This window comes from Talpa occidentalis, unplaced genomic scaffold, assembly GCF_014898055.3.
Source record: "Talpa occidentalis isolate TD23 unplaced genomic scaffold, MPIMG_talOcc4v2.1, whole genome shotgun sequence".
Classification (NCBI taxonomy): Eukaryota; Metazoa; Chordata; class Mammalia; order Eulipotyphla; family Talpidae; genus Talpa; species Talpa occidentalis.
Genome location: NW_026555331.1, coordinates 38,102,862 through 38,130,691, shown reverse-complemented (window position 1 = coordinate 38,130,691; position 27,830 = coordinate 38,102,862). Strand labels below are relative to the sequence as shown.

The following is a 27,830-nucleotide window of genomic DNA, read 5'->3' as shown; positions in this document are numbered from 1 at the left end:
TCCATATAAGTGAGATCATATAGTATTTGTCTTTGTCTGAATTTCACTGAGCATAATGCCTTCAAGTTTCATTTATGTGGTCACAAGTGGTAGGATTTTCTTGCATTTGTGGCTAAATAATGTGTGTGTGTATTATTTTTTTTAGCCATTCAGCCATTGGCACACACTTTCTTTCCAAGTCTTGGCTATTGCAAATAATACTATGAACATGGGGTATAGTTATCTTTTCAAGTTAGAGTTTTCATTTCACTTGTATATAAGAATTTAAACTGCTGGATCACATCAGAGTTCTATTTTTCTATTTTTAATTTTTGGAGGATCTTCCATACTATTTCTATTGTTTTCCATAGTGTTTTCTATAGTAGCCAGTTTACAATCTCACTAACAGTGCACAGGGTACCGCTTTCTCCACATCTACTCCCGCTTTTATTATCACTCATCTTTTTAATGATGACTATTCTAACATGTATGATGTCCATCTCACTGTGGTTTTAATTTGTATCGCTAAATGTCTAAGGATGCTGAACATCTTCTCGGGTAACTGTTGGCCTTTTCTTTGGAAAAATGTCTATTCTGCTCCTTTGCCTATTTTTTATCAGGATTATTTAAGGTTTCTTGCTGTTGAGTTGTGTGAGTTCTTTGTATTTTTTGCATATTAATGTCTTATCAGGTGTGTGGCTTGGAAATACAGTATTGGCTATTCAGGGAATTCTTCCAAACACTTTTTGAGACACCAACATTACACTAATACGAAAACCAACAATGAAAGAAAACTGCACTCAATCTTCTTAATTAACACAAATCCTAAATATAATCATAGCAAACTGAATCCAACAATACATTAAAAAGATAGTGCACCATGACCAAGTGCGATTTATGCTAGAACACCAGGATGGTTAAACATCTGAAAATCAATGTAATATACCACATCAACGAAAAGGAAAGAAAAAACACATGATCATCTCAATAGATGCTGAGAAAGCATTTGATGAGATTCAGTATCCATTTATGATATAAACCCTGGAATAAATGGAATGTACCTTAACATATTAAAAGCCTTAGATACAACAAACCCCGAAGTAGTATCATTCTCAACAATGAAAAACTGAAAGCCTTTCCACTAAGCTCTGTTACAAGACAAGGATGTCCACTCTCACCATAATAATACTATAACATAGTATTAGAGTCCTAATTAGAGCAATTAGGCAAGAAAGCAATAAAAGGAATCCAAATTGAATATTCAATTATTCCAGCAATTCTCTGTTGAATATCCTTAGCTTAGCAATTATTAGTTGGCTATAAGTGCTTGGTTTATTTCTGCGCTCTCTATTCAATTTGTATATTTTTTCTCTTTTTATGCTAGTACCATACTGTTTTGAATGCTGTAGCTTATAGGATAGCTTGAAATCAGGAAATGTGATACCTCCTGATATTTCTATTCATTGTTCTCAGCATTTCTTTGACTTATCAGCATCTTTTGTGGTTCCATATGAAATTTAGAAGTGTGTTTTTTACTTCTGTAAAAAATGTCATTGTTCTTATGATAGGGATTGCATAGAATCTATAGATGGTTTTGGGTAGTATTTTAAATCTTAATTCTTATAAGCAATAGCACAGATACTTTTCCATTCATTTGTGCCTTCTTCCATTTCTTTCATCAATACCTTCTAGGTACCACACTAGAGATTTTTCACCTACTTGGTTAAATTTTTTCCTAAGTATATTTTTTACACCATTATAATTGTGATCAATCTTTTTCAGAAAATTTATTGCATATAAAAGCTGCTGCTTTGAATTTAACTTTGTATCCTGCTACCTTTTTTAAAAAGATTTATTTATTTATACATACAAGAGCTGGTATGTAGGTCAGAGATGGTGGGGGGAGAGATGTGAGAGGATTCACCAGAGACAGAATGGGGAATAAAACAGGCAGACTGACTGAAATACACTGCTGAGCAGAGCAGTGGGAGAGGCAGAAGAGGTCTGCTGCGCCATGTGGGTCTCCTCCCTGGCTGGGGCTCGAACTTGTGCTGCAGTGGCTGCTGATAGCTTCATAGCGCTGCATCTTGATTCCTTGCAACACCAGGAAGGCCTCCTGCTACTTTTTTTTTTTTTCTGAATTTATTCATTAGTTCTAACAGCTTTTTGGTGGGGTCTTTAGGATTTTTTCTTTCAAAATGATCTCACTTGCAAGCAATTTTGTTTCTTCCTTTATTTTTCTTGACTGACTCCTCCAGTTAGGATTTCCAGTACTATGTTGAATAGATGTGAGAGTGGGTACCCTTGTCTTGTTCCTGATGAACCTTTCACTATTAAGTATGAAGTTCACTGTGGAATTGTCATATATAGTATTTATTATGTTGAGATATGTTCTTTCTATGCCTAAATTGTTGATTTTTTTTATCATGAATGGATGTAGAATTTTATCAAATGCTATTTCTGTATCTACTAAGAGATGATCGTGTGGTTTTATCTTTCATTCTATTAATGTGAGATATTATGTTGATTTGAGTATGTCAAAGCATCCTTTCATTCTAGGGATAAATCCCACCATTTCTTGTAGGATGTCTACTTTGATGGCATATAATTGTTCAATGTATTCCTTTGTATTTGAGTATCAATTGTAATTTCTCATTTTTCATTTATAATTTTTGTTGATTTTTGGTCTTCCCATTTTTTCTAGATTAGTCTAGCTAAAGATTTGTAAGTTTTATTTCCTTTCAAACAATTTTTTTAAGATTTATTTTTTTTATATTCCCCGTACAATTGCACTCCCCTTATTTTGACACCAACCCCTTTTCTCCCCACCCCCGCACCCATAGTGTGTCTCTGGTTTATAGTTGCTTGTTGATTTTGATTTTTCCTTTATTATAGTTATTCAAACAATCAATATTAATATCTTCTAATTGTTTTTCTGTTCTCTAGTTCATTTATTTTTGTTTTAATAAGCAGTAATTCTATTTTGGTTGTTAACAGTCCAAAGGAATTAAACACAAATCCCAGGTTGCCAGCACTCTTTTCTTATTCAAGTATATTTTTACATGATCTGATCCAAAAGTAATGGATAAAAGCCAAAAATTTTTGGTTTATGGCAACAAATAAAATGGCAGCTACACAAAATATTCTGAAAATATTTATGTAAGGATTTTCCTTTGTTTATTCAGTAACCTCTGATCATGTAATTTATCACTCTTATTTTCTTCACATGATTTTTTTTGTACTACTCTAAAAGTCGCTTTCTATTTTTTTTCCCACTATTTCTATTAAATGAAAGTGGGATAAGTGATGGTTTATCTCACAGGTGTTCTCTATTGTAAGAAAGAAATATTTTTTGATTTAGTCAAATACAAGCCATAATATCTTGTGATAAACATTTGTTAACATCAGGGTTTTGTTTTAAAAAAGATTACTAAATATCACACCTATCAAATGTTCCTTATAATGCCTATAATATTTAAGATATGGTAATAAACATTTTAAGTTAAAAAAGATCACACACATGGGTATAACCAAGTAAAGGGGTGATTTTCATGTCTATGTCTCCTTTGGATCTTTGTTGCCTTCCATTCTTTTATCTCCTGTGGCCAAATTGATCACCTGGTACTGATAGCTTCATCTCTCTCATGTTGCTCACATCCATAACCTATTCTTTCAGCCTACTCTCTGGGTCATGTGGGACAAAACCAGAATGATTTTTACTGTGATTCTTTACCACAGACACCTAATTCATCATTCTGCTTCCAGTGTTTTCTATAGACCATGCTTCCCTGCAGGACAAAAAAATCCTTCCCCAAAATAAGTCTTTCATCTCATCTACCTAAAACCTTTCAATCATTCCTCATTGCCTCTGGAAAATAGTCTAAAAACTCTTCCCATACCACACAGGGCCCAGAAAAATCTAGGCTTTCCCTGTCCATCTGATACCCTTGCCCACCTCTTTTGCCACTCTTGCCAGGCTTTACTGTGTAATTTTTTTGCCCCAGCTGTACTCCATTGTTTACAACTACCTGCACTCCCCATTGCCTATTGCATCTGGACTTTGACTTATGGTGGTCTTCTGTGTGGATGAATTCCTTTGTTCTCCCCAGATCCTTTCTTGGGGCTCCAGTTATCTACTTGCTTTTCATCTAGTGGTCCTGAAATATTCCTGTTGATTCTTTTTTTTTTTTTTAAAGATTTACAGTCAGAAGCGCAGGAGGTTAGAGAATCCACCAGAGCCAGAGCGGAGAACAGAACAGACAGACTGACGAAATACCCTGCTGAGGGGAGCAGGGGGTGTGGCAGGAGGGGTCTGGTGCGCCATGTGGGACCTTCGCTGGTGGCAGGGGATCAAACCGGCGCTGCAGAGGCACTGCAGAGGCTGCGGGCAGCTTCACAGTCCATCGCTCAACCACTGCGCCACCAGGAGAGGCCCTCCTGTTGATTCTGTCAGACTCAGTTTAATGTCATTTGTACTAGGAAATCTTCCTTGATCCACCAGTAGTTGAATATCCTCAGATGACCACATGCGTATCTCCATGATAGCTCCCATCACTTTTTCCTTGTCTGTCATCTCAGTGCCTTGAGGTGCCTTGTATTGCTACAGCTAGTTAGAGCACACCATATATATTTAACTTACAGTTTACTCGTAGGAGAGCTGAGGTTTTGCTCAGATCGCTGCTGATCATGAATCACGCTGATCATTAAGGGAAGAGGGCTCTTTGACTGCAATCCCATTCTGGATAGGTTGGAGAACCAAAGTGACTGTCCTTTCTGAGGAGCTAGGAGAAGGTGAAAAGGGAACAGATTTATAAGATTTCCACCAGATGCATTTTGTGATCAGTGGGAAGGACTGGACAAAAAGATATTAACAACTTTAGCCATAGTACTTACACAATTGTATATTTTATAAAGGATGCTGGTTTTTTTGTGTTTTTTTTTTTTTTTAACTGTAGGTCAGTATCAGGCTTTGCAGTTGGGTTTTTCCTTGGTCCATTATGTTCAGCTTGCCTTTAAAATGATTTTGTCTGACACATCTTCAGTTCATGATCTTCTGTTCTGACATTTTGAGAGCTATAACAAAAATTTTGTGGCAGAACATGGTAGGTGCAGGTGAGTAGTATTTTTAGTTTCTTAGGAACAGAAGTTCATTTTCTTGTTGATAGTATAAAGAGCAAGGAGGAAAAAGAAGACATATAGCTTAAATCTCATATAAAGTAGATTGATAAAATATTTTTAATCAATTATGCATCTTTTATCAATTTCACTTTTCCTCTACCTCAATTACAAAAACACATTATGGAACAAATTACTCAACAAGTTAAAGAAATAAAATGGATATGCCGTTAAATTTGTAAACATCTTGTAGTTTATGGTGTACATTTTCTCTTTTTTTAATTATCTGATTTTATTTTTTTAATATTTTATATAATTCTTACATCATTTTTCATTTTTGCACAGTGTATGAATTTTCAATTTGGTTATATTCCCCGTACAATTCCCACCCCCCTTATTTTGGCCCTGATCCCTCCTCTTCTCCCCTCTCACCCCCCCCCTTTAGTGTGTCTCTGGTTTATAAGATTGATAAAATATTTAGATACGTGTTCTTAACAGTTCCAAACACTCTTTCCCCCGTATATATCTTTAATGATGACAGCCTGATTGATATAAGAGAATACATGATACTAAGAGAGAAACCTATTTTTACTTCCTTGTCAGTTCTGCCCTTGAGGTTTACATAGGTTATACTTACAAATAGTATATAGAAAAATAGCCCCTCAAAACTGTGTTGATTAGAATATGTGCAGAGATAGCTCTGAACCCAGTTCTGCCCTGCTAACATATGCTGAGATTAACCTCTTTGTCTTTTCTTCATTTGTTTGGGTGAACAACTATACTTCTCTCTCAGGCATGTTGGCAGAATGAAATGAGTTGCATGTGGTTGTCTGGCATTGCCTGTGGCCTAGTCAAGAGAGACTAATTATCTTGTTATTTCCTGGGTCATTCCCAAATTTCAGCCTTTGCTACTAAAAAAAAAAACAAAAAAAAAAAACAAAACACTAAGCTTGTGGTTTTGAGTTTTGATTCAGCACAATAGGTTATTTCTTAGGACAACAAACAGCAAGATGAATAAATGAAAACTTGAAAGTTGACCCTAGAGTGAAAAAATTTTTCAGAAATTTTCTATCCTGGGTTTTTTTTTGTTTGTTTGTTTGGGTTTTTCTTCTGTTGTTGTTTTAGGTAACATTAGTTTACAACAACTGTATATGACTTAGAGGTATAAGACCACACCCTTCAAGTATATGTTACCACATCATTACCTACCACCAAACACCCATAGGCCCCCACCATAGTCCATTGTCTCCCCCCACCTACTTTGCTCTGATTTTTTTTTTAAATGAGTAATAAATGTGTTTCATGAAACTTTCCTTCATTTTAAGAATACACAGTTAATGTGAAAACCACATCGAGTTGAAAGAACTAGGCTTGTTTCTGGGAAGACTTCAGTCTGGTGAATGCATGGGGGTGCACCCATATCCCTGAGCGATCGACCTAGATGTTAATTCTGAGAAGAGACACTCAATTTTATCAAGGTGCAAGTATCTGTCAATAACAGAATTATCAAAACCCAACACATTAATTCCTAACAATATAGGGAAGCAACTGAAAAGGAAGCACTGCTCCTAGTCAGCCATCTCCTTGTTAATATGATCAAAACAGATCATCTGCAGCGACAGAACATACACTCCTACAACCCCCTTGGAGCACAAAGAGGGGATGTGCAACCTGCCTACCCAGGGTTATAAATAGCTTCAGGAACAGAATCCAATGCCTCTGAATTCTAGAGAAAAAAATGAAAAAGTAGCCTCAACACTGAGGAAACACAGGCTTCTTTTGAAAGTTAGAAGCAAATAAAAACCAGTGTGGTATAGAGGGGCTATGGGTGCATTCTCAATCCATTTTAATAAATATATAGGAAGTGCCTCCCACTGGTGAGGGGATGCCAGGTGTTAAGCACTGACTGTAGTATAATATGGAACAAAAATTAACCCCCTGCCTACCAATGAAGTGATATGATGCTAAAAACAGTTTTGTTAATGTTTACCATCTTGATCATTGAGTTACAAGGTTTTTACCAATGCTAAGGAGTAATTGTTGTAGTGGTAAAGAGAAACAGCAGGTAATTAGGTAAACCTCTCCCCTATGCAGCAATGTTTAATGCAAGGAGGGGATGACTGACGAGTGGACTGTAGCCACAGGAAAGGGGCAAGTGCTGGAAGGAGGGGCTGTTTTCCTTTCATTTCTTCTGTCCACTCCCTTTTGTATTGTCTCAAGCAAATCAGACTCACAAGTGAAGCTTGATGAGCTGATCACAGGTAAGAGGATAATTCCTCCAAGTTACTCATTTTGGATAGAATCATGCAGAGTATCTGGAGTTTATTCAGCCTAAGAGACGTTTTATAAATGGGTGCTTGTGGGTGCTTAAAGAATTGGCATGTAGGAAGCAGCAATGAAAGTCCCTTACTCCAATTTCAAGTTAACTTTATTAGTAACTCTTTTTCTTCTTTTTCCACAATCTTAGTGTGAATTGTTTAAAGAAGGATTAGGATATAAATTCACTCCAGGTCCATCATTCCTTATTTGAAATCCCACAGTTTAAGGAGTTCTGAAAACTGAATGTGGTGGTGGTGGTGGTGGTATTTGACAGGTTTTGCTACTACTTAGGATTTTGGTGCTAAGTTTATTTTAATAATCAGACTGGTCATTACAGGGTGCTGCCCAAGGCCCTACTGGGGGTACTATATGATACATGGTATATGCTTAATATTGTCTTTCTAGATTGTGAGAAATTCTGAACTTTAAAACACATCTGGTCCTGATAGTTCCAATAAAAGCTTAAGAAGGTTATATTATTGCATATGGTGTGGTAATAGACCTTCTAATTATTCTTCTAGACAATCAGAAGGTATGCTTCAGCATGCAGAAATGCAATAGCATCTCATGCTTTTAAAAAAAATGATTTTTTGAGAAGTCCATTACATTTCAAAGTGCAGCAAAAACATATCAAGCATAGACAAGTGAAAATTGACCCCTAGTGCTCTGAGGGATGTATGGATGGATTTATTAACATTTCAAAAATGACAAGAGACAGAATTAATTATGTTTGTGGCAAATGCACTGGCAGGTACTGAATTAGGAATGGTTTCACTTGGAGGCTTAATTTACTAAGGAATCAGGAGCTGCCCACTGAAAGTTTCTACTGAGTGATGATTAGGTAACTTTGAGAATAAACAATTGGTTTAAAGAATAATTCCTCATTTATTTACAATTGATATAGGATGAGATTGTTTTATAAGCTCTTTATGCTCTGTAGTAGTCTGCAGGAGTTTTTTAGTTATAGCCTACATCTTCATAGGAGGTAGAGTGTGGTCTAGAAATTGTGTCTTATATCAGGAAAGTCTCTTTAATCAAACTATAATGAAAGTCATTGTTTGATTAAAGTCTGTTTAATCAAACACCTAACTATGGAGTTAGTGTTTCCATCTGCTTAAAGTGCAACTGCCAGGCCTTGGAGTTCCTTGTAAGAAGAAGTACAAAAAAGGAGGCAGGGTTTGACCCCGCAAGGGGGCCTTTTTGCTTTCACCTCCCTTCTTCTACTCAACTCCACTCAGGGCTCCAAATCTATATGAAAATATAGCCTTGTCATTGTATCTGAAGTTGGACAATTTACGGATTAATATCAATATTAAGCCCCACACTGAGATCAGACACTACATTAACTATTCAGGAACATAGGACACTATAGGTCTTGAAAAATTAACAAAGTCAGTATTTGGGACCACCTATTATTGAAAATCCCCAAGGAAACAACTATGGTTGTATATATCCCCATAATATACCAGAATAACTGGCGGAACATGGCCAAAGATTCAAGAATCCTTAAAAATTTGCCTTTAAAGATCCATTTTTCTTGGGTCTCAAGATTTTTTCAGTCTTTAAGAGTCCAGTCTTCACAAGTTTTTAAACTCCCCAGCTTTTGGGGAGTTATACCTGAGAAAAGACTAAACCTGATTTCCTAATTGGACCATGTTCCCTTCAGACCCCCACCATCTTCCCTTGTCTGATTCTTTGTTTCTTCCTTGAATTCCTATCCACCTGACATTTTCCACGAAGTATCCAACATAATTCTTAATAGTGTTAGCTATTGATCATTTAATATGTTCATCACTGAGCATACATTATCTCAACTAATTTTCAGCCCTGCTCTGAGGCACCCAGTCAAGCACCTGCGGAAAGCTGTAGGTAACTCAATCTAGTTTCCTCGTAGCTCTTCACCTCCCCTAATAGTTCATTTTCTCATCCTAGCTGGCACAACAAATATTTATGGAGTACTATCTGCTCAAATCTTCCAGAAAATCAGATGGATTAGCTTAAGATTTGTTGAGAGAAACAGCTGTGAAGTGTTAAGGGGAGAGCAAGCAGGAGCCATAAGGCAGGTCTGACACTGGGAAGGATATAAATGTTGGGCAGGAAGAGCCTCCGAGAAAGTCTCGACCAGATCAGTGAGGAGCTTCAGTGCATAGCCTGCCCCTATGAGGAGTCCGTGTAAGGCAAAAATGGCCCGGTCCTTGCTCCTTTACTCTGCAGAATCACTGATGGAGAGGAACCTGGGAAGAATGTCACTTCAGCACAAACCTTTCAGAGGATCCCTAAGGTGCAGCAGCCAGAGGCTGTCATTAAGTATATTCCTTTGGCATTTTCTCACTTATGGCACCTCCATCACTGCCACAGAACCTACGATTCACAAGTTTTGCTTTTTAAAAGCAAATGTCCCTGAGAAGGGAGAGGTATTTGAAGCCCTTATTTATTATAACTTAGGATAGTTTGAAAGCTAGCTAAGAATGGGACACAAAATTTACCTGAGTTATAGAAAAGTCAACAACTGTGGAACAAAGAGATATACAGTGAGGGGTTATGACTGCACCAAAAACAAATTGCCTAGATGTAACCTTGCCATAGTTTGTGATATACTGATGCTCATATCTCATCCATGTTGTATGTGTTTATATTTATTAACCAACCTTGAGTTCAGGAAGATTTATAATGCTTCTTCATCAGGTAGGTCCTTATGTCTAAAACCAGTTTAAAAATGAGGCTACCGGGGCCTCCCCGGTGGTACAGTGGTTGAGTGCTGGGTTGCAAAGCTGCCCGTAGTCTCTATAGCACTGGTTCAATCCCCGGCCGCCTGGCAAGGGTCCCACATGGCATGCAGACCTTTTCTGCAGCCCGCTGCTCCCCTCAGCAGTGTACTTCATCATTCTGCCTGCTCTGCTCTCTCCTCTGGCTCTGGTGAATTCTCTCACCCTCCCATGCTTCTGACCCCACCCAGTGCTTGTATAAATAAATAAATAAATCTTAAAAAAAAAATAAGGCTACCCATCATAGTTCCTAGAGTCAGATATAGAGTAAGGATAATCAATATGTGAAAGTAGTTAGTACCCAATAGGGAGCTTTGAAGGTCACATCAATATTTAATGGAGTGTTGCGAAGGTACCCTCTCATCAAAAGGAGTAAAAGCTTTCCTCTGCTTTTCTCTGGGAGGCTAATATTTTCACTATTAAAATAAAGCTTCATATCATTTAGAAATAGTTGCCCAACAGCAAATCAGCTGACTTCAGTCTTTATATATGGAAGTGGGAAGAGCAAGTAAGGATAAAATATCAGGACACACACAGTACAATGGTTATAATTCTGTGTGTTCTGCATCTCCCCACACTGACCTTTGAGACTATTGTTAATGTGGTAACACTGTTTACAGCACTATCTGACTAGGGGGATAGGTCCACACCTCCTAAAGTGTATGTCACCACATCTATGACCAAAGCACCTGTGTTTACCAGAGACCCGAGCGCTCCTTCCCCACTTTGTCCACACCCTCCCTGGCTTGATGCCTCAGTTCTGTAGTCATATTTCTAGGATTTGTTTTACTTGGTTTTGTCAGTTGCTTGGGTTTGTTTCTCTGTATTCCCTAGGAGAGAAATCATCCAACATTTGTCTTTTTCCTGACTTATTTCTTTTAGCATAATCTCCCCTAGTTCCACCCATTATCACAAACAGCAAAAGTCCATCCATCTTTTTATAGCTGAATAGTATTCTATCATATGTATAAACCACATCATCTTAATCCATTTCTCCATCATTGGGCACTTACGTTGTTTCCATAACTTGACTTTTGGATATAGTATTGCAATGAACATAGGAGTGCATTTATCACTTTGATTTAGTGTTTTTATATTCTTTAGGTAGATACTAAGGGGTGAAATTGCTGGGTTATATGGAATATCTATTTGTAATATTTTGAGGAACCTCCATATTTTTTCCATGGCAGCTGGACAAATCTCCACTCCCATCAGCAGGGTATGAGGTTCCTTTTTCTCCACACTCTCACCAGCACTTGCTATCAGTGCATTTTGTTTTGTTTTGATATGGGCCATTCTCATGGGAGTGAGATGGTATCTAATTATGATTTTGATTTGCATTTTCCCGATGATAAGCTATGCTGAACATTTTTTCTGGTCCTTGGACATCTGTAAGTCTTCTTTGAAGAAGTGTTAATTTAAGTCTTCTGCCCATTTCTTGATGGGGTTCTTTTTTTTTCTTTGTTGAGTTGTAGGAATTAATTGTAGATCTTGGATATTAGTCCCTTGTTCTGTGTATGATGTGCATAGGAAATGGCCATTTATCAAAAAAGAGAAAAGTAGACTAGGTATGAGAAATTGTTTCATGTATGAAAAGAAAAGGGGAAAATGGCCCTTTTCTTCTCACCAAGCACTAGACAGTGAGCATAGACTTAGCCTATTCTGGAATAGAGATGAGATCAATGTTCCATTTCATGGATTTGGGGGAAGGGCCATTAATGGACTTGCCTAAGGTCACACTGAGCTGATGGCCTAGTGTATCACCCAATATGTTGCATCCTCTGTGAAGATGAAAAAAGTATTCACAACTGGGTGGAAATAATCAAATTAGTTTACTCAGTCCAATCACTGAACTGTTAACACAGGGCCTCTTCTGAGCATAATGAAGATTATCACTGTAACCTTCCAGGTACATGATTCTACATCTGTTGCCATGGCAAAGCAGCAAAATCTAAGCCTCTGATTAAAATGAGTCCTTTTGTAAGAAATAATCAGGATTCCTATCAGAGTTTCATCACTGTCTTAAAGTCTTTTCATTTACCCATAGTCCCTCCAGCCTGGAACTCAGAGTCCCCTATTTGAAATACGCTTTTTGTTGTTTACACAATAACTGAATTAATTTTATTCCATCAGTGTCTTGATTTTTTTTTCAGTGACATAAGAGACAAATTCTGAATATTTGAATGTTTTGATCTTAGTGATGAAGAGTAGATTGATAGATAGTGAGGTTATAACTTAGATTTATTTCTTCTAGGATCTAAATTTTAATCTATTAATATTAATGGTTTTGAGTGTTTGATTCACTGTAGAACACAAAAAATCTACCTCAAATGTGAAAGAGGAATAGAAAATTACAAACAGAATAACTGGCAGCCTGGAGATACTCATTCCCGCATAGACTTTGATAAATCTTTACCTCGAGGCTGTCAGCATTTCTGAGAAAAACCTTCTGAGGCTGATATGTTTTAAGTGTCTCTGCTCAAGAAAAACTGGCTTTGAGAAATCACTCTTTTTGCTGCTATCAACTTAAAGAGAAATTCAGCTGCAATTTAGATGACTGTTGCTACTGCCTTTATAAATTGCTTATGTCCTGCCCTGAAAAGCTTTCTTTCCAGCCGTGCCCTGAAGGGCACAGTTTTATAACCAAGAGCTTCAGCCCCTCAGAGCCTCATAGGCTGGAACCTGCTGTGTCTTTCCAGACATGCATAACACAGAGGTAGGAATGATCCAAGAGCCTTTTGTGTTTTAAATACTTTTGATAGGAGGCAGCAGGAAAAGCACACCTGCGTCCTGGTTTAGTCTAGAAGAGCTGTGTGATCTTGAGCAAGGATCTATTCTGTCTGGACCTCGTTTTGGAAATGAGGAATTTGGATTCTGTGGTTGCTTCTAGCTCTAGAATGCACTGTCTTTGGTTAACTGGCTGATTGCCTATGAAATTTGTTGACTTTCTGACACTGAATTTTGTTTTCCACATTAGCAGCTCTATGTACCATCCTTGTCATTAAATAGCTCTCTTGTGCCAATTGAGTTATATACATTTAATGGAGGCTTTGTTTTGTGTGTATTCATAAGTGTTCTTTGAATTAGTGAATTTTAATATATACAACAGCAAAAGCAGGGTGCTTTATTTCCTTTAAAGCCCTTCACACATTAATACTTTCTGAAGGTAAGTCAGTAAACACTATCTACTGATCCATACATTTTATTTCTTTTTCCAAAGAAAAGATTAATCAATGAGCATGAAATTAAATCTTTGTTTAAAAAGGACACACTAGCATTGAATACTACCGCTTGCTGTCTGATGAAGACAGCACATATATTCATTTTCTGGGTTCTGGTCCCTGTTCAGGTTAGGGAGAACTAACCTTGCCTGAAAATGAAACAGGAAACAGTATCATGCCAGGCAAAGTGAGTCCCACCCAGTGTGAAGCAATGACCATGGTTGCTGCCCAGGTTATGAAAATAGGTTTGCTGTCACTGTTGGAGGCAGCAATGGACATTTTGAATTGAATGTTTTTGAGTCAATAATGATTAAGAATGTGTTACATTCAGCTAGGCTGCTGGGAGATACATCTGTTTCCTTCACAGAAAACCATGTGGTTGGGATTCAAGCCAACACAGAAAGGATCAACAAGCTAATGAACAAACTCTAATGTTAGAGACAGTTCTAAAGCCTCATATAGGATATGACAAGGCAACAAATATTGCTAAGACAGCACCCAGAAATGAATCAATCTTAAAAGCAACTGCTCTTGGGCTATCCCATAGCAGAACAGTTAGATGAGTGGGTAAAACCTTTGAACATCCTGGGTTCACAGTAATTTTAATTTATAATAAAAATAATCATGTATAAAATAAAATGAACTTATATTTCACAAACAAAAATGGATAAATGTGAAAGCAAACTGCTATTGAACTTGACTCTTTCTAGCAGAGCCATTTGGCTAGTGTATAAAAACCCTAGAACACGGTAGATCCAAAATGAATATTAAAATCATAAAATAAAACATTTACATTTGTCTATGGACATTTAGGTAGTTTCCATATGTTGGTTATTGTGAATAGTGCTGCAGTGAACATGGAGTGTAATATCTCTAAGATCATAATCTCAAATCTTTGGAATAAGCACCCAGATTTGAGATTGCTGGGTCATATTGTAGTTCTGTTTTTGGTTTTTTTTTTTTTTTTTTTTTTTTTTTTTTAATAGAGGCATGCTTTATTTATTTGTTTGCTGGTTTGTTTGTTTGTTTTTGTTTATACATGCACTGGGTACAGTCAGAAGCGCGGGAGGGTGAGAGAATTCACCAGAGTCAGAGCGGGGAGCAGAGCAGGCAGAAGGACCGAAGGACACTGCTGAGGGGAGCAGCGGGCGGCAGGAGAGGTCTGCGCGCCATGTGGGACCCTCCTCTGGTGGCCGGGGAGCAGCCGGGGATCGAACCGGCGCCGCAGAGGCCGCGGGCAGCCTCGCAACCCAGCGCTCAACCGCTGCGCCACCGGGGAGGCCCTGTTTTTGGTTTTTTGAGAACCCTCCATATTAATTTCCCTAATGGCTGCATCATTCTGCATCCCTGCCAACAGCATACAGGGTTCTAGTTTCTCCACACCTCACTAAAACTTACCTTCTTCTGTTGTTATGGATTAACCTATTATTGTTGGTGGATTGACCCTTTTATCATTCCATAATCATCCTTGTTTCATGACAAAGCTTTTGATTTTTGTCAGTGTCATCAGATGTAAGTATAGCCACATCTGCTCTACTTGTATGGGAATGTTTTCCCATCTCTTCAGTTGTGGCCTATGTGTATCCTTAAATGAGTTTATATAGATAGTGTGCAGTTGAGTTTTGTTTTATTCTATCCTTTCAGCCATTTTATGATTTTATTAGGGAGTTCAATTTACATTTAATTATGGACAGAGAATGATTTACTGTTGTCATTTGTTATTTTCTATTAGTCATGTAATTCCTTTAATCCTCTCTTGCTAACAACTTTTATGTTTTATTTTTTCTATGGTATAATTTCCCTCTTTTGTGTAACATAGGTATCATATTTGTGATTATCTTAGATCTTAAATAAAATCTTATAGTAGGATTTTAAACTGATGCCCTAAGTTCAAACATGTACAAAACAGGCTTTCTAACTTCTTCCCCTCCCTAAGTATTAATTTTGTCACAACTTATAAGCATTCATTTTGTACATTTTAACATATTTTAGCTATTTTTAGTATTTGGTATTTTTTTCTACAATATTCTGTATCTGTCAGTATGTTTACCAATGAGTTCCATACTTTCTTATGTTATGGTATTATTGTTAAAATCCTTTTTTTTTTTTAATTTTAAGATTTGTACAAGAACTGGGGTACAGTCAGAGGCACGGGAGGGTGAGGGTGAGAGGATTCACTAGAGACAGAGTGGGGAACAGAACAGGCAGACTGACGAAATACACTGCTGAGGGGAGCAGCGGGTGAGGCAGGAGAGGTCTACTGTGCCATGTGGGATTCTCCCTGGCTGACCGGGATTGAACCCGTGCTGCAGAGGCTGCAGACAGCTTCATAGCGCGGTGCGCAACATGCTGCGCCACACACTGCGCCACTGGAGAGGCCCAAACATCCTTTCATTTCAACTTGAAGAGCTCTCTTTCCCACACTTGTAAAGCAAGTATAGTGGTAATGAATTTCCTCATTATTAATTTTACTGAAAAAAATTTCTACCTCTCTTTCATTTCTGAAGGAGAATTTGGCTGGCTATAGTATTCCTGATTGCATGTTTTGTTTCCTTAAGCACTTTGGATATATAATTCCACTGTCTTCTAGTCTGCAAAGTTTCTGCTAAAAAATCTGTTCATTGTCTTAGGCAGGTTCCAATGATTGTCACAGGTCAATTTTCCTGTTTGAAAATGTCTCTTTGTCTTAATTTTTGACAAATTGATTGAACTTTGTTTTTAAATAATTATTTTTTATTTATTCAATAGCTGAGGTACAGGCCAGAGGCGTGGGAGGGTGAGAGGATTCACCAGAGACAGAGTGGGGAGCAGAACAGGGAGACAGACCAAAAGCACTGCTGAGGGGAGCAGCAGGTGCAACAGGAGGGGTCTGCCGCGCCATGTTGGAATGGCCCTGGCCAGCTGGGAATCAAACCCGCAATGTAGAGGTTGCAGAGCTTCACAGCACTGTGCTCAACCCATTGTGCCACCGGGGAGGCCCTGATTGAACTTTGAAAGGGAACAAGGGAAAGTTCAATATAGCCTGTGAAAAATTATTGAACCTATTTTTTTGTTTGCTGAGAGTCGTAAGGTGTAGAGTCAGACAATTTTGATTTCATTCATCAAATTAGTTGAGGGTTTCAAGGGACCCATACAGAATATTTATCACAAGTACACTGGAGTGTAAGCCACTTTGGAACTGATTCATCACTTATTTGCGATGAAATTTGAGAGGCTATGATAGAAATTGCCTTTAGGTAGTGGTATATAGAACAGCCACGTTTCAATAGGGAGCTGGAACAATGATTCATTCATGCTGTTTCATCTCAGTTCCTCAATAAGGGAGGGGAAGAATAAAGTATTAGTATTTCTATTACTTAAGATATTCTATATTGTGTCTAAGTGTTGATTTTTCTTTTATCCTGTTTGGCATCTGCTTGTGATTCCTGAATCTGAGACATCATATATTGGTTCAGTGATGCAAAATTCTCATGTCTATCTTCTATTCTTTTTTCATCTCTTAGAACTCTACATCTATAACATAGACCCTCCTATTTTCTTCCCTATCTCAAAACTTACATTTTTTATTGTCTGTCTCTGTGGTTCAATTTGGGTAATTAGTTCAGATTTATATTCTAATTCCCTAATTCTCTCTTTATAAGTATCCAATCTACTATTTGACCTATCCATTGAGGGTTTGATTTTGTTTTTTGAAGTTATTAGTTCTTTCGAAATATGACTGTTCCTTAGTTGCAGTTTTTCATTCCTTTCTCCTGTTTACGATTAATTTTTTAATTTCTCTGACTATTTGAGGAAGGTTCTGTTGACTTTTTTTTTTTTCATGATTCTCTTTCCTTTGTGCAGTACAGATAAATGGATGGATTGACTTTTATTTAACTATGAACTCATACTTGGATGCTTAAATATTTGGTGTTCTGTGAAATCGGGTTTGATGATATAGTCCTTCACAGAGAATGTTTTTATGACATGTGTCCCAAGGTCTACTAATATAGAACTACTTTGAGTTAATCTCTCAGTTTAGGATTCTACTGGCTCAAGCAGATAGAAGAAGTGAACTCAAACTCTACTGTGAACTAAGCTTTAGCCGCACATTTTCAAGTGGTTTTTGTGCCTATAATAAAGACTTAACCTGTCATTTTCCTTTGTGTGGATAGTATGCTTTCTGTGTTCCAAATCCAACTCTCCATCTTGACTCATTTCCTGTATTCCCTAAAGTTGTTAAGATGTGAAACTCAAAGATACTACCCAAAGAAAATACCTGAAAGACAGCAAAGACATCGTGCTAATTTTCTAGTTTTCATCTGTGCCCCATTCATTTTGGATATTTTTGGTTTTTTCTTATTTAGAAGTTCTGTGCATTTAAAAATAACATTTGTCATTTTATTGACTACTTTTGTGTGTTTTCCAGAAGGAACATATTTAAGATATTTTTCCTAATCATATTTCTGAAAAATGGCACTACTAGGAAATTCCTTTAATGTAAATATTATTTTTGAATTAATTAGTTGGAAAATATGATTTCAGAACTAATTGAATAATCAACTAGTAAACTTTTTTTTAGAAAGAATATGGGCAGATTTTTATAACCTATTTTTTCCTTATGTATGTTCCCCATAATTTCCTATATATTTTTATCAGTAGGATATTGGGAGGAGGTTCTTATAACTAACCCAGGGGTGAGTGTGTGTGTGATATGTGTGTATGTGAATGAGTAGACTACATTATTTTAGCTATCTGATATCAGAGAAACTGTTCCAGCATCAACACTTGACTTTTCTCTAGGTTGCTCATGAAGATTTTCTAAACATTCCTAAAACAAGCTAAGAAATCTTACACAAGTCTAATTTTAAGAAAAGCAATCAAAACTATGATTTCAGGGTATATCTAGTTGAGCAATACTATATTTGAACATGTGGGACAAATGGTGAATATTGTCTCACGATATTTCAGATGTTTCAATAGTGGGAGTAATAATAGTATGAAATTATAGGAACAATAATAATAGTATGAAATTACAAAGACCATAGTCTTTGCTCTCAGTACCATATTGAAATGACATAATACATCATATTTTATCAATTTCTAAGATGCATATTTTTTCACTTTCAACATCTATGAAATTAGAATGCAACTTGCAATTGATGGTATATAAAATGTAATTGCAAACATTTTTATTTCCTAGTGGGGTACAAAATACCAAATTAATGAAATGACTTATAATTAACTGTACTTTAAATTTGGTGAAATATAGTATATGGTTATTTAAAATCCCACTGATAAAAATTCTTGCCTATTTATTATTCTAAGGAAGTTATATATTCCCAGAGACATTTTTTCTGTATAAAAGTTTTATAGTATTTAGGTATTGAATTCATAAATGGGACACAAATTAACTCCAAAACCAGGTTAGTGTCAATATATATTTATGGTCTATTTTTCATACATTCTATTTGTAAATGCTCACAATATTTTGATACCCATTAGTTCTTTCTCACAGACTTTGCCACAAAGATTAATTGCTTTTAAAAGCAGAGAGATTATATATGACATTTAAAAAATGTATTTGTCAAACACATTTACTAACTTACACATATTAACATATTATAAGACTGTGGTTAGAACAGAACTATCCACCTGACAAAGATACTGTTTAGGAGGAGTCAAATTATAAGAGAATATTGTCCTTGAAGTATTTGCATGTGCTTGAAAATAGTATTGAAACAAAAGTGTGTAAGTAGTAAGGTGGAAAACAATGTATTTATGGGGAAGAAATTCTGATTTATTATCAATATCAACAATCATAAATTGAGCATAGTTTGTATATAAATGTAACTCTTTGCATTTCATAACAAAAAAATTAACATTTGGTTCTATCTTGCACTCCAGAAGAATGCAGACTAGTTGTTAAGGAAATAGTACATAAGAGGTGATAACAGTGACTAACTTGGAAGTGTTTCTAGATTTTCTCTTCCTACTGCTTGCTAAGGAGTCCTGTATTTTACAGCCCATGTCTGTCTACTCCCACAGTTTCTCGAAAATATAAGGATGCGAGGATAGTATATGTTGACAAGCTTGATTCCTATATTTAACCTTTATTTTATAAAATAAAGAGAAAAAACATGAAGATACCAAATTTAATGATTATAGGAAACATTCTTTAATCTACTCCCACAGATCAAAAAGCCAACCTACCATTCACCCCAGACCTTCTGTATGGCCTATCTCAATTATCTCCTTCCCCCCTGAAAATAATAACCAAACTGATCCCTCTTGTGACCATTTCCTTCCATTTTATTATGGTTTCATCACACTGGAAACTATAGTTTAGCTGTGCCCATTTTTATGTCTGTTATATCTCCCTTAATTTGCATGCTACCCAGCATTCCTTTGGAGAGGAGCTTGTGGTCTAGATTTTACTAATTGCCTCATCATGGTACAATTCAGCATGTAATTCTGAAGTGTTTCTACCACAAACTGCCATCTGAATCTGGAGTCTTGCTTGGTAAGACTCCACTTGGTAGTTTATTTTTTCATCCAGAACTCTTTACCGCCTGGTGTTCTCTCTCTCTCTCTCTCCCTCTTTCTCCCTCCTTTTTTTCCCTAATGTTGGCTGCCATTGATGCTCAGTTCCTAGATCAGGGATTAAAAACACCCCAACCATGGGCCACATTCTGCCAGCCATATGTTTTATATGGTCTATGACCAAATCATCCATGGCTGATTTGGAAGGGGAGGGTGAAGGGTTAAAGAACAAAAATTAATTTTTTCATATTTCTAGAGGCTGAAAGCCCAAGATTTTCACTTGATCTTCCCTCTCTGTGTATATATTTCCCAGTCTTTTTTTTTTCCTTCTAATTTTAGCCTCCCCATTCTGTGGAAGGGAGGTTTAATAAATCACTGTTTAACTAAGATCTTGCCATATGTTTGACCGTTAAATCCACATGGATCATAGCTTTAGTATAGTAGCATGGATATAGCTTCAATATGGTAGCAACTATGTGTGGAATAAAATGTATACATTTTTGAAGAAGAATGGTAGAAGATTTGCAGTAGAAAACAAATGTAGAGGGCCTCCCCAGTGGCGCAGTGGTTGAGCGCTGGGTTGTGAAGCTGCCCGCAGCCTCTGCAGCACCAGTTCGATCCCCGGCTGCTCCCCGGCCACCAGGTGAGGGTCCCACATGGCGCGTAGACCTCTCCTGCCGCCTGCTGCTCCCCTCAGCAGTGTACTTCAGTCCTTCTGCCTGCTCTGCTCCCCGCTCTGGCTCTGGTGAATTCTCTCACTCTCCCACGCTTCTGACTGTGCCCAGTGCTTGTATAAATAAATCTTAAAAAAAAAAAAGAACAATGTTATCTTAAAAAAAAAAAAAGGGGAAAACAAATGTAGAAAGAACTCAGGAAAATTAATATTTGTGGAAAGACTTCTACATACCAATCACAAACCATTTATTTACCCCAGCTGTAATTCTGAGGACTTTTTATCTCACCTTTCCAACCTGGGTTTTGTGAATTGTGAGCCAATGATCTGTCCATTGTGCTTTGTAACATTCTTCCTCCAGTTGACTAATAGCAATGATGAACATTTATCAAAAATAATGTAGACCCCATACTGCATGTTTTGTATGTTTCCTTTTATTAATACAACAAGCCAGTGAGTGGTACTATTCTTACTGACAGTTCGGGGGAAAGGGACCTAGAAAGATTGAACAGTTTCTAAAATCCACATTGCTGGTGAGTGGCACGTGCTCTGATTAGAGCCTAAGGGTAACTATCTTCAGCTCTCTATTCTTTACCCCCATGCTATGTTATTAGACGCACATGAGTGTTTTGTAATGTTTATAGATGTGCGTGAATATTTTTGACCTATACCTACTAATTTCCAAGTTTGAATTGACTATGTCCCCATGTTTATACACAGGCGTGTTTTGCTGAAAGTCCACTTGTTTGCAGAGGATTACTTCCCTGCAGATTAAAATTGTTCTTGGACAGACATTAAGAGGCAACATTGCCTCTTAGGGTCTCCTGGTGTGCAGTAGAGAGAGCCAGAGAAGAGAAACCTGCATGAAATAAATCCTTGACAACTCCAGGGTGAGCCCTTTGCTATGGAGTTTGTCAGTATACATGTTTGAAATAATATTACTCATCTCTAAAGTGCTTTTTGGATTTCAAACTACAGAGTCTCTAGTTCAGATTGGGTTTAGAAATTATCTCAACTTATTGGTTATTTAATATTTAATTCCAAAGTTAAAGCCTTGTTTCCTTTTTCACTAACCTACAATCCTGCAATTCACTTTAATTTTGGGAAATCTACAGTTTGAAAATATCTTAACTTCTTATTTTGCCATCTAAGATTTCTACAGACCTACCTGGAATTAACCTCAGTCCATTTTTAAGACTTTTGATTATGGACCAGTTCTTTATTTTGCTTCTATTTTTAAGCCTTAAATTTGATGTGGTTTTCTCCTACTTGGAAAGAAAAAAAAAATGTGCCATTTAAAATAAAAACCTAGGAATGTTTAAAGAAATAGTACATAAATGATATAGTGCAAAATGGTTAGTATTTTAAAAAAGGTAACACTTTGGGGAGAATACAGAAAGAGAAAAAGGCAACCTCAGCTTTGTAAAAGTGAATGTTTTCCTGTTATAGAAACTGGCACAGATGTCTCTCACAAGAACAGGGAGAGCTGCAGGGGCTTAGATCAAAGGCAGCCAGAAGCAATACCCCCTGTGAAACATGATTGTATCTGCTTTCATAAACAAGAAGACACTGAGACTGGATGTCACTGCCTTGATTAATTTTCACATAGGGCACATGCAAACAGGGAAGTCTGATGCTCTGATTTTCCTAATTAACTCAGATGATTCATAGTAGGGTAATGGCTCAGATGACCGCTCTTCCATCACCCAGATGGACAAGAACTTGCTTTCTGAGAAATGATCAGACAATTAAGATGCAAGACAGTCTCCGAAGAAACCTGGTTTTCAAAGCACTATGCTTCTAATGCTAGGGCTTTTACTTGAATGAATGCTAGCCCTGTTCTAGCTCTACACAAAGGGAAGTAGGCAAATTGAAATGTTTACATTCAGTCTTTCCAAGGTACAAATAGAAATATTGCTACTTAAATAATTTTCATTTAATGATTCATAGACAATTATCAACAACTTGAATGAATGTTACTGGAATCTGAGAAACAGGCGATAGCCTTCATTTGCCCTTATCCTTTCTTTGAAGACATGAAGGACTAAATGGGTTTGGAAAAAGGGGCAGAATCTGGGCATCAGGTACCATCTCCACATTTTTATTAGACCAGTAGAAGTTCTATCTACCAGTCTCTTGAATACCAGATTTGGCTCAAAGGAACTAATGCCTTAAGTTCACCTATCCCTTTTATAGGAGTTCAGCGTGCAGAGATCCCTTTTTGTACCTTCACAGCCACACATTTGTTGGGAATAAAAAGGGCCAGGCTTTGACATTTTCCAGCTTGTTATCTATTTAATTTTCCATCTGCTTCTTTTGCCACTGCCTTCCAAAGGGACATCTGCTGTGTAGCTGAGAAAAGGAAAGGAAGATTGGAGCTATGCCACCTGGGTCTGCAGATCTAAACCTCAGGATCAAGAATAAGGGAAGGGAAGAAGACTTATAAATGGTCCAGAAATAGAAATGAGGACAAACAGTCTGTTAAGAGCAAGGCTGTGTAATCCACCATTGCGGGGGGAGAGGGGCATAACTTGGCAACCCAGCCAGCAGCACCCCCATGGGCAGGATGCAGGGTGGCAGCTGGTGACTGCTGAGGGCCCAGAGCAGTTCCCAAAGAGCAGACACTCCAACTGGAGCCGCAGACTCCAGATGCTCCCTGTTCCTCACGTGCTCTTAAAGCATTTATGGGACAGCTGCTATGACGAGTCAGCCTTTATTCTGGATATTCTGGAAGCAGATGATTAAGACATATTCCCACCTTTAATAGCTGGTCTACAGTGGGAAAGATAGATAAGTAACCAACAGATTACAATATGAAACAAAAAATTCTTTACCCTGAGTAGGGATCAACAGTAGGGCACTACAGGATCAACACAGAAGGGAAAGGAGACAGTGCTGTGAGCTGAGTCTGTGCAGAGACAGTGCTGTGAGCTGAGTCTGGGAGGATAAAAAACATTAGAAAACAGACTTATTTCTCTACCATTGCAGGGCAGCGCAGAACAACAAACCTTCATGATTGACTCAAAAAAACTTAATACTCCAAAGCCTTAAACCCACCACCATCCTTCAATACCAAGGCACCAACATTTCTGTCAAATGTAGCAGAAATGGATTTGGGTTTGTCATCTCTCAGTGTAATCTGAAGAGTAAGCATAGTAAACTCTCATTAAAGTGGTGAGTCGCAACTATAAATCAGAGACATTCTGCAGGGGAGGAGGCGGGAGAGGGCTCAAAGTGAAAGGGAAGAGCACAAGGGACTATGGCGAAGGTGCACAGGTGAACTGGTGGTGGGAGTTCTGTGGGGACTACACCTGAGAAAAGAAAGCAAACATTGTAAAAAAGTGAAAAATTATGTAAAATACATATAAGTAATTTTTTTTTAAAAGTAGTACGAGTCTCAGCAGAACAATTTCTTAATTTACCATGATAGAGTAGCCAGTGGTCTGATTTTTAACCCTGTTTAAAAATCTGTCTAACTCTAAGATCACCAGACTCTCTAGATATAAGACCACAATGCAGATACAGTAAATTCTGAGCATTACCTGCAAACAAGCATGGAATGAGTGTCTGCTCAGGACACGATGAGACAAACAAATAGAAGGCATGACCTTTGTGTCTAAGAAGTGAAAATCAAATTGCAATGACTGAAGTGTTTAAATTGGATAACTAAAAAAAATCCTGGCTATAATTCTGACATAACAAATATTTAACATTTCAATAAGAAAAGAATAAGGCCAATGTGCTACTGCATTGCTCAGAAAATGTATGTTCCCTTCAGTTTTCCATATGTCTACAGCAAACCTACCCTTTTCTGTAGATTAGTTGTAGTATACATTGAGGTGGAAATATAATGGGCATAATAGGTGATTACACATTAGATCTCATTTCAATATTTTTTTTAAATTATGCTTCAGCAAAACAAAAAGGATTATGGAAAGTCAAGCGTACCTTTTTTCTGTTATCAAATTTTCTTTTTCTCTCAAAGGAAGTATAATTTAATTTTTAGAAGTACATTGAGAAATAATTTTGAAGCTTTTGTTGTGACTAAATAGTAAGCTACTTAATCAAATTATATGTAGAGCTTGAATAAACTCACCAAAATATTTATGGTTATTATGAGCAGGAAGTGTTCTGGTTTATGTTTACTTTCCTAGGTGGGATTTAAAGGCAAATATTTTTCATTTTTGAATATGAATAATATTACTAAATATGGTAGATAAGAAAATGTTCCATCTGCAAAGAATAGATTTAAAAAGTGACCAATAACAAACCACTTATGACAAATTAGTAAAGACATAAGTTTTCTATGGTGTTAGGTTGTTCTGCTAATACAAGAAAATTTCCGAATCTGTATTAAGGGGCCACAAGTTCAATATTTCCTAATTTAGATTTGCTAGGAGCACAGAATATTTTTGAGTTGTAATGGATGCCAGAGTACATAGGCTGATTTGTTAAGTGAAAAAGTTGAGACACAGAACAGTGGAATAAATAAATCTTGTTTGCTCTTTATTTGCAACTATGCCCTAAGATTCCCAGCACTCATTTCTCCTGGCATTATCCAGTTACCATCACTCCTTTCAGCTCTGTATTTTGATTTTTTTTTTAATGGAAAAAAAGTGTTTTGTTTTGGAAAGGAGCCAAATAAATCTTGTGATTGGCTGAACTTACTTCTACTTACCAAGGTTCTTGAAAATCAGGGTTAATGGCAGGTGCCCTAACCTGAAAGAGTGGATCTGGCACCATTTCACCCTGTGCCAACTTAGTTTTCTTATCTTTCTCAGTTTGCCCCAAGTCTCTAGAGAGCTAGAGAAGCAGGTGGCACCACCCACAATCTGCCATCTATTGATAACTAGACTAAATTTGGGAAGTATCACTGTTATGTTTGTGATCATTATCTTGTAGACCTGGGGCCATTTGAGTGAATGGCTCTCACAGAGCTAATATGTTATTCTAGAAGTCAGAGCAAACTAGCTCAGATGAAGTTACTGAGAGAGGTACATGCGCAGATTTTGTTAACTGTTTTAATATTTGCAGTCTAACATTTTCTGAATTTTGAGATAACCGCATAATTTTCTTTGACTTCAGTATAATACAGATCAGGCATAATAAATACATCAAGAGAGAACAAAGCCAATTGCTGAAACGTGACTGCATTTATGGTAATAGAGAAAACACGATAACATGGTCATCATTTAAATGATATACAGAACAAACTCTGAGTTAGTAACATTCTTTTCCAGATAATATACTTTTTCCTTTTCTACAGATGTCTATTCGATATTCTGTTGGGTTTTGTTCTTTTTCCTAATCATGAGGTAGACGCAATGGGAAATGAGATTATTCTACAGTTTCTGCAGCTCTTTTATTCCATTTCTGCTGGTGGCTAGAGCTCTGCCCCAAATTCAGGCTCTGACATGTCGTCTTTCCTCTGTCTCTCCTTTTCAAAGATTAAACTGAGATTTATGGCTACATGGGGGGATAAGCATCCCTGGTTATTTTTTCCTACCATACTTCAAATTGCATTCATTTTGTCATCCTTAGGACTACCAAGAGGCGTCCAACTTGGAACAATTTGTGACTCGGTTTTTATTGAAGGAGACCTTGAATCAGCTGCAGTCGCTCCAGAATTCTCTGGAATGTGCCATGGAAACTACTGAGGAGCAAACCCGTCAAGAAAGGCAAGTCAAACACTTTCATATGATGTCACTTTAGTGACTCTATGGAAGATCAGTTGAAGGGCATCAGACTTAAAGTAGTGAAAACTAAAAAGGAGCATTAATGGATTTAAACAGAATGACAGAGACCACCCCTGAATGCTTGCCTTATATTTGCCGCTTAAAAATGGCAATTCAACTTTTACTGTCCATCTTTTATACATCAAAAATTAATTGAAATTTTAGTAGATAAAGAAGACTTTAAAAGACACTGTTTATAATGTCCCAATCTTTAAGGTGGTTAAAGTCAGTGACACAGGTAAGATATGAACACTAAAACTATAATGCAAGATACAAAATAAGTGCCATAGAGAAAAGGAAATAAATTGCCAAGGTATTTCAGAAGACTGAAAGAGCAAATATCAATAATACAACTTCATGGAGTTTCCTTATGACATTTGAATTCGTCTTGCAAATGGGTATTAATGATGGGAACAAGCCTTACAGCCTAAGTGAACTTGGGTATCCTAAGGGACTTGAGAATTCAATGAGTCTACTTTTTTAAGGAAATAGAGAAAAGTGAATGATGGAAAAAGAGTTCAAGATTCAGAACCACTAATATCACTGAGATGATGGGTAGCCAGGTTATATTAGTTATGTAAATAAAGACATGAATGCTAAAGAGAAACCTGAATTAGAAATGTGTAAAGCGGACATTAAAATAATTCAACCAACAGTTGGTTCTGTCTTGAGTTACTCTGTTTATACCTTACAAACCAGAGAATGGTTTGCCAAAAACTCTTGCTTATGCAACATATTTCTGCATGTGTTACTTTAAACCTATAGATATGTCTTATCTAACTTTTGCATTTTAAATTAGGGTTGAGTCACATAGTACGTTTTTTGAATAGGCTGATAATAGACTACTCTGTAGGGCCAGATTTTCTCAACAAATTAATGGATACATAATTATTAGGACATCTCAGAAAAATGGTGGAATTTTCAACCATGTGTTTACTGTGTCAAAATGAGTGATCGCCACCCAACTCCAACAAAAAAGCCTGTAATCTCAGATCTCATGGACTTGCACAGTCGATGAGCATGGGTGTACTCTCTTCAGTGGATCTGTGTGGAATTTTTATCTTATAAACTTCCTTTTTACATTGCGATTCCATATCAAATGGCAAAGTAAAACAATAAGTTTATGGAAAAAACAGCCTGGCTCCTCAGGTTGCAGCAGAGGATAACTGGATGTCTTAAAGCACAATGAAATTGATTTCATGTTCCTAGTGAGAGAATGAGGCTGTTTTTGTTGTTCTTTTGTTTAGATTTTCTTGACCAAAAAAACCCAGATTCTTTCTTTTTTAGCATCAATCATTTACCACCTGAGACAAGGCTTGGAAAAGCCCTCTACTCCCTTTCTTCACCCACTCTTTGGGTTTTTCTATAGTTACCTCCTACAAACTTGGATTCTGCACTCATCACCATTTAGTGAGTGTGTAATAAAAATTGTTTTTTTTTCATGTGTCTCTGGTAGGCCACAGGCTAGTCTTGAACTCATGTGACTGTTGCCAACAGCTGC

At 37.0% G+C, this 27,830-nt stretch overlaps 1 protein-coding gene across 1 annotated transcript in view; it reads left to right on the top strand.

Moving 5' to 3' along the window:
* Positions 1–27,830, top strand: part of NECAB1 (N-terminal EF-hand calcium binding protein 1) — a 265,090-nt gene that overhangs the window by 212,457 nt on the left and 24,803 nt on the right. The window contains exon 9 of the mRNA XM_054691909.1: positions 26,136–26,272. Coding sequence (XP_054547884.1) covers positions 26,136–26,272 — 137 coding nt within the window. The remainder of the gene's footprint in view (positions 1–26,135; positions 26,273–27,830) is intronic.